General features: G+C 46.1%; 1 protein-coding gene across 7 annotated transcripts in view; it reads left to right on the top strand.

Moving 5' to 3' along the window:
- Positions 1–14,866, top strand: part of XRCC5 (X-ray repair cross complementing 5) — a 154,883-nt gene that overhangs the window by 37,241 nt on the left and 102,776 nt on the right. For all 7 annotated transcript variants that reach the window (XR_015872427.1, XM_088455758.1, XM_088455761.1 and 4 more), the window contains exons 3-5: positions 9,951–10,134; positions 12,688–12,736; positions 14,328–14,450. Coding sequence is in view for 6 of the 7 variants with exons in the window: in XM_088455758.1 (XP_088311884.1) it covers positions 9,951–10,134; positions 12,688–12,736; positions 14,328–14,450 (356 nt within the window). In the remaining variant the exon portion in view is untranslated. The remainder of the gene's footprint in view (positions 1–9,950; positions 10,135–12,687; positions 12,737–14,327; positions 14,451–14,866) is intronic.

The following is a 14,866-nucleotide window of genomic DNA, read 5'->3' as shown; positions in this document are numbered from 1 at the left end:
TTTTCAAGGGGTACTTAGAATTCAGCCTCCCTTTGTGCCACCCACGGCTCCTTGGGACCTGAATCTTGTTTTATCTTTTCTTCAGTCATCCACCTTTGAGCCTTTGCAGGAGGTGGAATTGAAGTATTTGACTTGGAAGATGATCCTTTTATTGGCCCTGGCTTCGGCCAGACGTGTGTCTGAACTTGGAGCCTTGTCCTGCCGTTCCCCTTACTTGATTTTTCACGAACATCGGGCGGAACTTTGTACCCGGCCTTCCTTTTTGCCCAAGGTGGTCTCGGGTTTTCATCTGAATCAGCCGATTGTAGTGCCAGCGTTGTCGGACTCTTCTGGGGATTCTCACTCCTTGGATGTGGTTCGGGCACTTCGCATTTATGTGTCCCGTACTGAGGGGCTACGTAAATCAGAGGCTCTATTCGTCCTTTATGATGCTAATCGGCGTGGCTGGCCTGCGTCTAAACAAACTTTGGCCAGGTGGATTCGTCTGACTATTCGTCAGGCATATGTTGCTTCTGCTCGACCACCGCCGGTATCCATTTCTGCGCATTCTACGCGCTCTGTGGGTACTTCTTGGGCGGCACGTAGAGGTGTCTCGGCTTCACAGCTTTGTAGGGCAGCGACGTGGTCTTCGGTTCATACTTTTGTACGTTTCTACAGATTTGACACTTTTGCGGCTTCTGCTTCAAATTTTGGTCGTAGTGTCTTGCAGGGCGTTCAGCACTCTCCCCCCCAGGAGGGTAGCTTTGGGACGTCCCCACTGTCATGAAGCTCCAGTGTCCCCTAGTGGATGAAGGAGAAAACAGGATTTTGGTACTTACCGTTAAATCCATTTCTCCGATTCCACAGGGGACACTGGACGCCCACCCAGTGCTTCTTGCCTGTTCTCAGTTGCTTGTTCTGCTTCAGTTCTGTTGCAGTTTGGTCTGTTTTTATTGTGTGACTGTTTATCACTGCAGCCTGCTGTGTTCTTGTAGTGTGTCAGTATGTTGGATGTTTCTTTTCCTGTTCTCCTTCTCTGTTCTTCAGTCTGTTCTCCGTCTCCTCTCGGGCTCAGTTCTTTAAAACTGGGGTTGATGGGGCATAGAGGGGGAGGAGCCAGTCACACTTGTAGATTTTTAAAGTGCCAGGCTCAACTCAACCCACCGTCTATACCCCACTGTCATGAAGCTCCAGTGTCCCCTGTGGAATCGGAGAAATGGATTTAACGGTAAGTACCAAAATCCTGTTTTCTACTTCAGGATCCATAGAAGGTCCACAGGGTGACCTTGGGGTATAGGTGACGCAGAGTCATCCGGTCACCTTACGCAGTAAATTTTTGTCCCAGGATGCAACGGGCCTCCCCCTATGCCTCGCCCCTGGGCCGGAGGCTCCTCAGTTTTGTTGGGTGCCCGGATAGAGTCGGGTCACTGAACTCGCAGTGGGACTGTTGCTAAACAGCCCCTGAAGTTTGGAGATTCTTCTAGTGCGGACAGCGAGAACAGTCCAGTGGAAGATTGCACTGCGCGTCATCACCCCACTGGTGCTGAGACGCCGGTATTGATCCGGGGATCTCGACAGACCTCTGGAGTCTTGGCTAGCAGGGGGAGGGTCCCTAGACTGCGGCCCGGACGCTACGGGGCAGCAGGTAAGCGACATGCACCGCGTTGGTGCGCGCCGAATCGCAGTCTTTTTTTTTCCTCCAGGGCTGGGGACTCCCTGGGGTTGACAGGGTGTGGAGTCAGGCACTGAGTCCTGCGCTTCCACAAAGCCACCTAGGACAGCGGGCTGGTGCTTTGCGGGAACGCTCCAGCATCCTAGGGATTAATCGCTGGCAAGGGGAGGCAGCCCACCATGTTTCACAGTCGGCTCCTTCCTGCTTCGCGCCTTTCCACCGTGGTCTGGTTGGGCTGTGACAGCTTCCTTCTTCCAGCTCCACCCCCCTGAGTTCTTCAGCGGCAATTTCTCCTGGCTGCGTGTCGTAGATCTCGGCGGGCGGTGCGGAGTCCGGGACTCCCTACATACCTCTCCTCCTGGTGGACGTCAGTGTATGTAGTGCTTTGTTCTACTAGACGCTATGTCTGTGTAGTTGACCAGTAAGTCCCATTAGGTGCAGGTATTGTTTTTATTCTTCATTGTCTGCGACTGTATGCTAGCGCTGTCTGAGTTTCTTTCTGTACTGTCAGTCATTTTGCTATCCCTGTACCTATTCTGCTATTCTAAGCCATAGCACTGGTGTGCGGGTGACGGTGAAGTCGCAGTCTGTTTCCTTACTACGCAGTCACATCTAAAGAGTGGTATCCTCTTCACTATGTCTGGCAGTGAGAGTGATATGCCTAATTTGGCTCTTACTAAACTGCTCTGTAAAAAATGTACAGCGGTGTTAGGGGCGAGGGACATAGCCTCTGAGGAGTTATGTTTGCAGTGTTAAACCCTTCCAGGTCCCTCTGCAGCTTCTGCCGCTCAGCAGGAGCCGCCATGGGAGTGCTTTGCAAAAGCACTGACAACCATCGCGGGGCGTCTGGCAGGCCCTCTACTGTGTGGGATGAAGATGATGTGTCATCTGATGATGGACTGCTCCTGGATGAGTCTGACTCTGAGCCCCCTCCTCGGGAGGCAGGGGTCAAGTCAAAACTATATATTCCAGGTCTGATACAGGCTGTAAAGGCAGCTCTGATCATTGAGGATGAGCCTCCTGCGCCTAAGTCTAGACATGCATATTTCAGAGAAGAAAAGGTGACTGAGGCTACATTCCCATTGTCTGACCAACTGGTTAATCACTTGGAGGTAGCATGGAGAAGCCAGGAAAGTGTTATCAGCTGCAGAAGCATCTAGTCTCTGCTTATCCTTTTGCTGAGAATTATTTTACCAAGTGGGAGACTCCACCGGCAGTGGATTCCCATGTCACGCACTTGGTAAAAAGCACAACGCTACCTATGCCTTTCATGTCGTCCCTGAAGGATTCTACAGATAGGAAGGTAGAGGTCTATCTTAACTCTGTTTATTCCCTTTCGGGGGTTGCTTGCAGACCAGCTATGGCCATTTGCTGGGTGACTCGGGCCATTGAATGTTGGGCTAACAGCCTGGAAACATCCTTGGCCCCGAATGCTACCAGAGAACATCTGAATCCGAGATTCTGTTACCTATATAAATGAGGCATCATTGGATATTGGCTTACTAAATGACAGGATTTCTTCGGCGGCCATTGCGGCTCGCCGCTCTCTGTGGCTTCGTTCTTGGAGGGCTGATGCATAATCCAAGAAGGGGTTGGAGTGTTTGCCTTACGTCGGTAAAGTCTTGTTTGGCCCTGATTTGGACAAGATTGTGAATACCTTAGCAGCAGCTAAGTCGACTTGAATGCCTTCTGCTCCAGCCTCTTCAGGGGCTCAGACTCCATCCTTTCGGACCTATCTGGCCCCAGGTAAGGCTAGAACTCAGTCCTGACCCAGGCCGTCCACCGCCGAAAAATCTGCCAGGCCTGAGAAACAGCCTTGGTGTATCAGATGTCTGGCTGCTAAGCCTGAGGACAAGCCCTCCGCTTGACTGGGCGGGCCTCCTCCTGGGGGACCCCAGGGTGGGAGGCCGACTTCTTCAGTTCGCCCAGTACTGGTGTCAAACTACCACGGATTCCTAGGTGAGGGAAGTGATCTCTCTGGGGTGCGCCCTCTCCTTCTGCAGAAGGTCTCCCCATCAATTCTTTTGCACAGGACTTCCGAAATACGCGGACAAGGCTTTGGCTATTCAAGAGGTGGTACAGTCCATGCTGCAGGCAGGGGTCATTGTACCCGTCCCGATGTCCCAAAGGGGAACATGTTGTTGTTCCAACCTTTTTCTAGTTCAGAAACCAAACTGTTCTTACCATCCTATTCTCAATCTAAGGTCCCTGAACAAATTCCTCGGGGTACCCAGGTTCAGGATGGAAACCCTATGCTCAATTATACTGGTTATGGAACCTGGGGATTTTATGGTGTCTCTGGAATATGCAGGTATGCATCCTGAATATCCAATTACTTCAACTCACCAACGTTTTCTCAGGTTTGCTGTGTCAGTTTCAGGCTCTGCCGTTTGGCCTTGCAACTGCACCTCGGGTGTTTGCAAAGGTCATGGTGGTAATGGCAGCCCATCTGCAGCTGCAGGGGTTCCGCCTGTTACCATACCTGGATGACCTCTTACTGCTAGCGGTGTCCCCAGAGATGCTTCACCACCACCTACAGCTAACGATATTTGTGCTCCAGGTACATGGGTGGTTGGTCAATTGAAAAAGTCCTAACTGATTCCATCTCAAAGGATGCTCCATGTGGAAACTCTGTTGGATTCACAACAGCAAAGGATTTTTCTGACAGCAGAAAAGATCACCACTTTGCAGACCTGTGTACGCAGATGCCTTCACAGTCGCCGAGTGTCAGTTCACTCAACAATGCAGTTACTGGGATCTATAGTGTCGGTGTTCGACATGGTGGAGTACGCTCAGTTTCATTCCCTGCTTCTGCAGAAATCGATCCCCTCCAAGTGGGATGGATTACCTCATCATATACGCGCTCAAATGATGGTGCTCTCCCCGGACGTGTGCCTGTCTCTGACTTGGTGGCTACAGATGGTCCGCCTCACCAGGGGGCATCCCTTTTGTATCTCAGACTGGGTCCTTCTGACAACGGATGCCAGTCTTCAGGGTTGGGGGGCGCAGTGATAGGTTCACACTCCTTTCAGGGAAGGTGGACCGCAGAGTAATCTGCGCTACCAATCAACATATTGGAACTTCAGGCAGTTTTCAGGGCCCTGCAGCAAGCCAGGCTGCTGCTTCACGGAAAGCCCGTGCAAGTGCAGTCAGACAACGCCACAACGGTGGCTTACCTAAACCGTCAAGGAGGAATTCGAAGTCAGGCGGCAATGACACGCATTCTGACATGGGCGGAAGGCCATCTACCGGCCATATTGGCGGTGTTCATTCCAGGAGTGCTGAATTGGGAAGCGGACTTCCTCAGCTGTCATGACGTGCATCCCGGAAAATGGTCTCTTCACCAAGAAGTGTTTCTGGTAATGTCTATTGTGGAGCGCCGCTGACACCCCTCTCTTTGGATACTTTGTGATTTTCTGCAGAGGGCAAAAATATTTTCTCCTTCAGGGTCCATAGGGTCCACATATTCTACCTTGAGGTATGTAGTGGAAACGATCCATTGCACCAAACAGCTCTAGCTTTGTCGCTCCCAGCATGCATCGGTCCTTCTCCCTATATACACCGCCCCCAGCCACAGGCATTCAGTTTTTTTGTTTGGTGCGCGACAAGTATCCAGACGCACCTGTTATAACAGGATTGCCCCTCTGCCGGATGTTAGAACATTCTTGCAGGGGGTTCTCCGGCTGCGACCTCCATTTGTCCCTGCGGTGGCACCGTGGGGTTTGTCTTTGGTTCTCAGGGCATTGCAGACGGCTCCCTTTGGATACAGTGGACGTAAGATGGTTGACAGCAAAGTGACTTTTTCTCTTCGCTGTCGCCTCTGCTCATAAAGATTCTGACTTGGCAGCGCTGTCATGTCGCTCTCCATATTTGATTTTCCTCAAAATAGAGCTGTCCTCCATACTAAGCCGGGTTACCTTCCAACATTGGTTTCCCATTTCCATTTAAATGAGGAGATTGTAGTTCCGGCCTTTCAGTCTTCAGACCTGTCTACAGGTGAAGCTTCCCTGGATGTGGTTCGAGCTCTTCGTATCTACGTGGATCGTACCAGCTAAGTCATGAAATCAAACTCTGTGTTATATGGCTGGCCAGCACAAAAAAGACGTTGGCTCGCTGGCTGCGTAAGACTATTTCTCAAGTCTATACACAGGCTGATCTCCCTGATCCTAACAAGGTGACAGCGCATTCTACTCTGTCGGACCGTTGTGGGCTGTTAGACATGGCACCTCGGCTGAACAGCTGTGCAAGGCAGCCACTTGGTCTTCCGTCAATACGTTTATAAAATTCTATGCACTTTATAAGTTTGCCTCCCAGGATGCTTCCTTTGGGCGGTGGATTCTCCTCTCTGCTCGGGAGCGTACCCACCCTTAAGGGAACTGCTTTAGGATGTCCCCAAGGTAGATTCTGTGGACCCTGAAGAAGAAAATCAGAGTTATGGTATAACATACCTTAGATAACTCCTATTCGTCGAGGTCCATAGGGTTCACAGAGCACCCTCCCTGACGCACATGGCCTCAGTTGGGATTTGTTGTTTTGTTTTTTCTGTATCACTGATTTCCTCTTCGTATGTGTAGTGTGTTTTGTGTGCGATGTACTTCCTTCTCCACTTTCCGTCTCTTGCCGTTAAGCTTGCTAACAAACTGCATGCCTGTGGCTGGGGGCGGGGTATATAGGGAGGAGGACTGATGCATGCTGGGAGCGACCAAGCTAGACCTGTTTGGTGCAATGGATTGTTTCCACTACACACCCCAAGATAGATAACTCATCTTCGAGGTCCATAGGGTCCACAGAATCTAAGGTATGTTATAACATAACTCTGATTTATCCTATTAAGTGGTTAATTCAGATGATTAGCAGTTATGAAAATTGGCCAATGAATGTCCAAAGCGCATGATTTGACGGTGTGAATACTACCAAAAAAGGAATCTATCATGGATGCCCAACTGTAACACAGTCCACATTATAGTCTCCTTTTTCTGACTTTCCCCTCAAATGTAGTTGAAATTACATTTTATTTTTAGAATTTATTTATAACATTTGTTTAACAGTAAAAGTACTTGTATATAAATTGTAGAGGGGGATTTGTCAATAATTTAAAGAGGACAAGTGGAGGTGTTACCTAGAGCCTTAACAAGGCCTCTCAGCACCCTGCTAGCCCTGCCCCCTTTGCGCATGACTTTGCGCATAGTGGTGGCGGGGCTGCGTGCACCCCAAACTGCAGTACAAGTGGAGTCTCAAAGACGCTCCGGACTGCTGTAATTACGGCAGGGTGCCTGTCTTTAGTATCCAAATGACACTACAGGTGGCACTGCTACAGCAATACTGGCTGCAGGGTGCCATTTCAGGCACCCTGCTAGCCAGAAGCAAGGGCCGTGGGGCAGTGATGGTGCTGACCAGAGCCCTGCGTGGCCACACTGTTCGCACACCCCTACTGTAGATCTGGCCCCTGCATTACCTTTATCAACCAATCAAATTCAAGCTATCATTTATCTAGTACAGTAAATGCTATAAAATAACTAGATGCTAATTGGTTACTATGGTCAACGAAGTGCGTTTGGCAACCCGACTGTCAGGATGTCGACACTTACATTACCGGCGACTGTCAGAATCCCAGCGCCGGTATCCTGACGGCAAATTGTGGGGTTGGGGGAGGATTAGGTTTAGGTGTTCGGTTAGGCACTAATGGGAGAATTAAGGTTAGGTTTAGGGTGCGGGGAGGGGGAGGTTAGGGTTTGCCACCAAAGAGGGAGGCTTAGGGTAGTGGGAGGGGGAAGTTTAGCATACCGACCAACAAGTGTCGGTATGTTAACCCGGTCTGGATTCTGACCACCGGGATCCCGACTATCAGCATTTCATACCCAACCCTTGGCCAACATCTCCACATGTCCTTTTTGAAAGGTTTCAAAAATTTCCTCCATAGTCTTAATTTATTTTTATCGTAATCTAAGACCATTTGTACCACAGTCGCATAGAAACCCTCATCTGAGAGGCTGTTTTCTGCTTTGCCCTGTTACAGGACAGACTGTAGGCAGGTCTTACAGGGGTGAGAGATGCCAGTGACTGATGCAAAGAGCAAGGGTCCGATTGCAAACAGGTTTTTAAATTACTTTGCTAGCACACAAATCTAAGAAGTGAATAGATCAGAATAGTACTTGCTATATTCTGTAACTCAGTAACAAATTCTATAAGCATACACAAAAGATAGTAATGATTCAGCAGAACAGGATGCATTTGTTTTTATACTACAATTGTTCACCACATATGTTTTTAATTACTTTGCTGACTCAAGACTCTGCAATTAATATTAGAAAAGCTCTAGTAAGTTATTTTATTGTATTATTCAAACAAGATTACTAGTTCCCCAAGGTCATACGCCTCTACTCTTTCTTCTGTTTGTGTAATATTGTACATGTTTTACACTTTCTGGTAGCACCACAGGGAGGTTATATACGGTCATAAAATACAATGCTAATCAATTTTAATTTGGTGCATAGTATGTGAATACAACATATCTGAATAATAGTATACTTTCTACTTTGATATAAATCTTTTTTTGAGGTCTTAAAGGCAGGCTACCCTTTGTGCAGAGCAGTGGCATACCTAGGTTATTTAGAGCCCAGGGCAAATTAAAAAACGGAGCCCCCCCCTCCAAGTAGGTGCCAAAAAGTGGGCGTGGCCACTGGAAAATGGGGGCGTGGTAACATGTTTCTTGTCACTCTGGGAACTTTCCATTCCATATGCACCTTAATGCCCCAAGTAGTAGTACCCCTCTTGCAATGCCCACCGTATTAGAGCCCCTTATGCAATGTCCCCAGTAGCCGTGCCTCCTGTAGTAGTGCACCCTTATGCAGTGCCCCCAGTAGTGGTCCCCCTATGCACTGCTCCCAGTAGTGCCCCATCTACAGTGCCCCCAGTAGTGGTCCCCCTTTATGCAGTGCTTCCAGTAGTGGCCATTATACAGTGGTCCCACCAAGGCAGTGCCCTTTATGCGGTGCCCCCCAGTAGTGGTTCCCCTTATGCAGTGCCCCCCAGTAGTGGTTCCCCTTCTGCAGTGCCCCTTACATATATAAGGACAAATACCCCCCCCCCCCCCCAAAAAAAAACAAAACAAAGAAGACTTGCTTGAATCCCCACTCCTGCGCCCGCTGCCATCCGCGCCGGCCAGCCCGTGCTGCACTATGGGAGAGACGTCATGCCACTGCGGAAGCCCGAAGGTGGAGCTCATGAATGAATGAGCTCCGGCAGTAAGCGCAGCAGCTAATGAGTCTGTTTGACTGTCATTGGCTGACAAAACAAAAACACACTATTTAACAAACCGTAACAATATATAATCCTGGACCACGACTGGCATCGCCCACCCTCGCCGCCGGTCAGATGGCACCCAGGGCACGAGCACTGCTCTCCACGGGTGCAGAGTAAAACATCACAACTTACTTCAGGTCAGACAAACTCCTGAAAGTTTCAGGCTTTGCTCACACATAGGCATTCAGAAAATAGGTAAAAACCCATGCCAATGAATGCATGCTTTAGATGCAATTTAATTCGCTTTTCATAGGTATTTACCACACAACACATTGTTATACTGGTGTCCCGCGTTAACACATTGGTAGTTCATAGTTTTGTGCTTGGGCATCAACATTTTAGAACACAGTGGTTGAAACTGAGCCATTGTTTTTTATTTTACGATTTGTAGTGAGCATTTTCATGCTTTTATAATGTGTAAAGCTGCATACACACACAATTTTTTTAATGATTATCTTTAAACAATATCGTTTAACGATCGTTTGAAAAAATCGTTCACTTTCTGAGTCAAACGATGACCGGTTATCGTTCATGCGCGTTCACGTTTGTAGTTCAGTCAGACTTGTCAACTGAACGATTTTCATTAAGGGAATATGCAAAAATCGTTTGTAGTTCAAAAAAATTGTTCATTACACTTAAGAAAATCGTTCATAAAATCGTTGGTAACAAAATCGTTGTGTGTATACAGCTTAAGAAATGCAATAAACGTGTTACAATTAATTGTCAATGTTAGTAGGTTGTTTATTTAAATAGTAGCCCTGTTGTATGAACCAGCTTGTTTTCTAGCCTAAGCAGTCTTTTAGCAGAAGTTGGGTTTTGTCTAGTAATGTGCTCTCTAGAATATGGGGTTTGGATCTACATTGGTATGGCCACAATTGCCCCAGCTCTGTGATGATTACTGTGCTTCTCAGCACAGAAGGTGTTGTTGTTGTTGTTTGAATGATTTAAACCAGATTTTTTTTCTAAAAGCAGTTCATTTTCTACTGATTTGTGTTAGGTGTTTGCAGAGAACAAGGATGAGACCGCATTGGTGCTATTTGGGACAAATGACACAAAGAATGCTCTGGCTGATGGGGATCAGTATCAGAACATCACTGTGCAGCGACATCTCATGCTACCAGACTTCAGTCTTCTAGAAGAGATTCAGAATGTTATCCAGCCTGGCGATGAGCAAGCCGACTGTATCCTTCCTCCTTCTGAGCTGTATTACCATCATTATTCACTTGCTCACTTATTCTTCCTTTCATTACTTTATTTAAAGCTGTAAATTTATAAAGCGAAATGACTAAGATTAGTTTGCTAGTATCTTTCTTTTCCACATTGCACTTAGTTCTACTCAGTTTAGCTAAATGTGTCTTAAATAAATCATAAGAGTGACGTGAATTTTTTACATGCCTCACTTTCCAGTGTTGAGGCTTTGCATTACATTGTTTTAAGTACACTCAGGAAGTTTTTTTTTCCTTAAAGTAGTGCAACTGGAAGTTGTAACATGTGTCCCAATATAAGTATCTGGACAAGATTGGATTTCTGTCATCTCTGTCTGACCAGTCGAAATGGGGAACGCCACCCTGACGGAACTTCCTCCACTCCACCATCAGAATACCTTGAGGAAGAGGGATAACCACTCTGTCCTAGAGCAAGAGTGCAGAAACACTGCTCAGCCCCCTCAGACTTGCCCATAACACCCGTATACAATCATGTATTTAAACAAACCAACCTAGATTCATATTATTTATTGCTAGTTATTTATATAGGGCACACATTTCGCTGTGCTTCAGAGTATTTCAGTCCTTTAAGGACCAGGACTCCCACTTTGTGTGTCTTTAGACGCTGATAATACCACTTACTGCATATTTAGATGTAACCATCGGTCGTACCATAGAAACTTGCACCTGCCCCATGCTAGTTACAGAATCTCCATCAGACTATGGCGTCCAATGTGAGCGATTTAAGCATCTGAGTTCACAACCAGTTCAGTGACATGCCCGCAACACTTCTATAACTCGCCCATAAAATGCACCATCTTTGTGTGTCTAAATAGTCGCTGCCCAGGAATGACCGGCACATTTCTAATACACTTTCATACAGTGCGTCTCAATCGCAACAGTGGCCCTGTATTGGGATGCATGTGCTGGACGACTTGACAAACATCGACCATTTGCGCTAATATCGACATTGCGTGCAACTCAGAATCAGGTCCATAATCCACAATTAACTTTAGTTTTGTACTTAATTCTTACAGCGGCTTCTTTAGGTAAAACTGTGATTTTTAAATTCTTATATAAAAAGAAAAACACAGAATAAATTAAAAAAATAAATGCATTGTGTATTCTGACACAATTAAAAGTGACTATAATACAATTTTATTAACCAATAACAAATACAGAATAATTACTGTATCCAAACATAATACTATACAGCATGGTACAAACAGGGGGAACACGGAGTGACAAATAACTTTACTTGTGATCGAGGCCCTATATACTGTAGGCATTGGTCCTGATCAGGCATCATCCTGCATTGGGCAAGCACACAACAAAGAAGGATAGGTAGCCCTTGTAACTTGATGGGTCTCATACTACCTTGATTTAGTCATGCTATTTCATACTAGTGGTGGTCATAATCACCAGCCAGTCTCTGCTGCAACAGCTGCCAACTGAACTCCAACTACCTTTGCCTCCCTTAGGAATGGACTTTAAATTAACCTCTGGAGTACTGGTCCAAAAGAATAGGCACTGTCTGCTTCCTTTCAGCATCTGCTGTGATAGTCTGTTACAAGCCTGGCAGTTAGCTCCAAGACAATGGACAGTGCACACAGGGAACAATATCCTGTCAACCTTGTCAGCTGGGTGTGGACAGTTACTTCCACCCAGTTTACCTCCATAGGTGATTCTTAGTTTGCAGAAGCTGTGCCTTTTTAGAAATATTGTAATCAAAAGAATGTACTATCCTCACTGAAAGCGTAATGGTAAAGGGGACGGAGAACATTGACTTTGTACAATACTTCCTATCTATGAAGGGGAATTGTTGGAAAATAATGCACCCCTTGTCCTACCCTAACAGAGGCCACCATCTTGGTCATCAAATTTGTGTGCCTACTTTATTTTCTTCTTTTTTTAACATTCATACAAATCTTTTATCACCATAGTAATTACATTCTCCCCTAGACTTCTTGATCCAACAGCTGTGGCCCATGTACCATATAATGATTGATTCCTGATGGGTGGATCAATGATCTTTTGAAATCTGTTATTCAACAAGAATAGCTTCTAAATAAAATAACACATCCCTGTTTTTGGTTTGTAATTTCACTTTATTTTTTGTATTTTATTTATTTCACAATTTTGTGTTATATGTTTGTCTAATATTTAGCAAAATTTGATTCTATTTTGAGTACAAAGTCTTTTTATGGCATACCTAATAAAAGTGAGGTTTTACAAATTATCTTTTCCTTTTTTATGTGCGCCACAATAAAACTCTTTTCTCTCCATTTGCTTGAAACTGTTATTCACATGGAGTAGATTGGGGAAATTGATGATTAGGAAGTATGGGATCGGAGAGCAGGCAAGGGATGAAGTTTGTTGTGTTTGCTTAGAGGGTGACACTTGGATGACCCAACTATGGCTCTTGGGTGACTGCCTCACCCAATCTTATTGGAATTCATACTCCCGGTTATCACACTCTCTTTCACCTCATTGTGTTTCTGTAATGTGACACATCCTTAACTGCCATAGTCCTCGATGCCCTGATTGTGTCCATGGACATTCTTCAGAAAGAAACATTGTAAGTGATCAATATATACATATTGTACTGAAATGCATTAGTGAGTCGTACAGAGATGTCTACTATTGGTATCATGAGCACCTTGGAACAGAAACTGCTGAGAGTCAAAAGGTCGACATGGTCATTAGGATGACCATCATTCTGTAGACATGTATTTTGGCCGACAGGATTAAATGGCTGACACATTTAACATGTCGACACTAAAATGTCATGAATAAAGACTGACTCATCTTGCCCATTCCTGTTGATGGCACCCCTCTGTCAGCACTGGTTGTGAGTGACTGTTCTGTGGTAGCACGTTAGGGGTGGCGTGCCTATTGGAGACTGTAGAAAGTTGGTCAAAGGTCACAAAAGTGTGTTTTTTTTTTTTTTTTTGTGTGTGTGTACATAAAATGTCATGCATTTTTATTATAGAATTAAGATTGTGCAGATTAACTAATGTTGTCTAAATGTGGGTACACACTGAACAGATATATCTGCAGATCGAGTGTCCAACCCCCCCCTTCCTGCGGCTGCCACTACACCTGCTGATGGACAGATATATCTGCAGTAGGGAGGCCAATCCTGATCCGTTTTTTCAATCCTGGCTTTCGGGATTGAAAAAAACTCAATCCCGGGATTGAGTTGGTCAATGAGATTATAACATTTCCCCCCCCCCCCCCAAAAAAAATTACTTAACTAACTCCTCTCCAAAGGGGCAGAGACGCAGACACTGCTACTCAGTCATTGGGTGAGGGGCAGGGCGCCTGGGCGGTGTGCCCTCTGAGTCCTCCTCCCGTCTCTCAGAGGAACACACTGTCTCAGTCAGGGACAGCAGTCCCAGGCTCACAGCCTGGTGTGGGGCTGGGCGGTGTGCCAGACAGAAGAACTTGGCTAATCCACGCAGCCGTTCAGTCACTGATGGTTGCCCTGCACCACATGAGTCTGGCTCAGTCTGTTCTCCTCCGCTCCACTTAAGAAGAGATGGCTGTGTGCGGGCGAGGGGAGGCTGGCGGATGACGGGCAGCGTGAGTCTGCGTGACCTCTGACGTCACGTTGTGCCTCGCACAGCCGGACAGTGTCTGAGTTAGGTGCTCAGAGACTGCCACGGATCCCGAAATCCCGGGATTAGTACCTCCAATTCTGGGATTTAAATCCTGGGATCCTGCCGATCCTGATCCCGGCATTGGCCACCCTAATCTGCAGATTTATCTGTCAATTGGCTGTGCAGCACAGACAATGCAATATGTCTGTGAATGGACAATATGTCTGTCAGTGTGTACCCAGCTTAAGTATAGAACCCATATTTGCTTATAATCTAAATTGCTGATTTCCAATAAGTCTGTGCACAAATGTGCAGGCTGCAGTGTCAGGCTGGATTTTGCACAAGAAGTCTTATAATCTATTGAAAACATGCAATGGACATTCTATAAAAAGATTTTTAACTGTAAATAAAACAGATTAGTTGGAGCACAGTTTGGTTCATGATTCTGATTTTGTTTATTGCAATATTTTAGGCATATCAGCACAAATCAAATCTTGAGACATCTGTGTCTGCAAATTTTGATTTTTGTACGTTTAATGCTGTTTTTCAATTTCTCTGTTATCTTAGAGGAAAGAAATACGATAAACTGCTTATTGCGGTGTTCACAGACCTGAGCAGTCCCTACAGTGAAGATCAGCTGGAGATCATCATTGCCAACCTAAAGAAAGCTGACATCTCCGTACAGTTCTTGTAAGTGACATCTGATATAGCATGTTTAGCAGGCAGACTGGTTTTCCACCCTCTGTGGAACTTCATCCCCCAGCATAGGGCCGTATTCAATTAGTTTCACACGCGCGATAAAGTTTCGCATGCCGGACTTTCCACCTACATCGTGTGTTTTGGACGCGGAAACTTATCGTGTGTTCCCCCGCTATGCGACCTAATCAATTCCAAACAACGCGAAAACGGGACCCGGCAAATGTGAAACAAAGTGCTGTCGGAAGTGGGGAAATCAGCCTGAACCCCTCAAAAAGATGCACAAACATTGGGGATCAATATACAGTAGATGAGTACTAATAGCCCTAATAAAGCTATTTGGGGTACTTAAGTTTTGACAATTGCTTTCTATTAGCGTCCTTATAAAAGTGGTGAAGAATGGAATAATG

Source organism: Taudactylus pleione, unplaced genomic scaffold (genome assembly GCF_031769625.1).
Source record: "Taudactylus pleione unplaced genomic scaffold, aTauple2 ptg000671l, whole genome shotgun sequence".
Taxonomy (NCBI): Eukaryota; Metazoa; Chordata; class Amphibia; order Anura; family Myobatrachidae; genus Taudactylus; species Taudactylus pleione.
The sequence above is the reverse complement of the archived record's forward strand: the minus strand, read 5'-3'. Positions and strand labels throughout refer to the sequence as shown.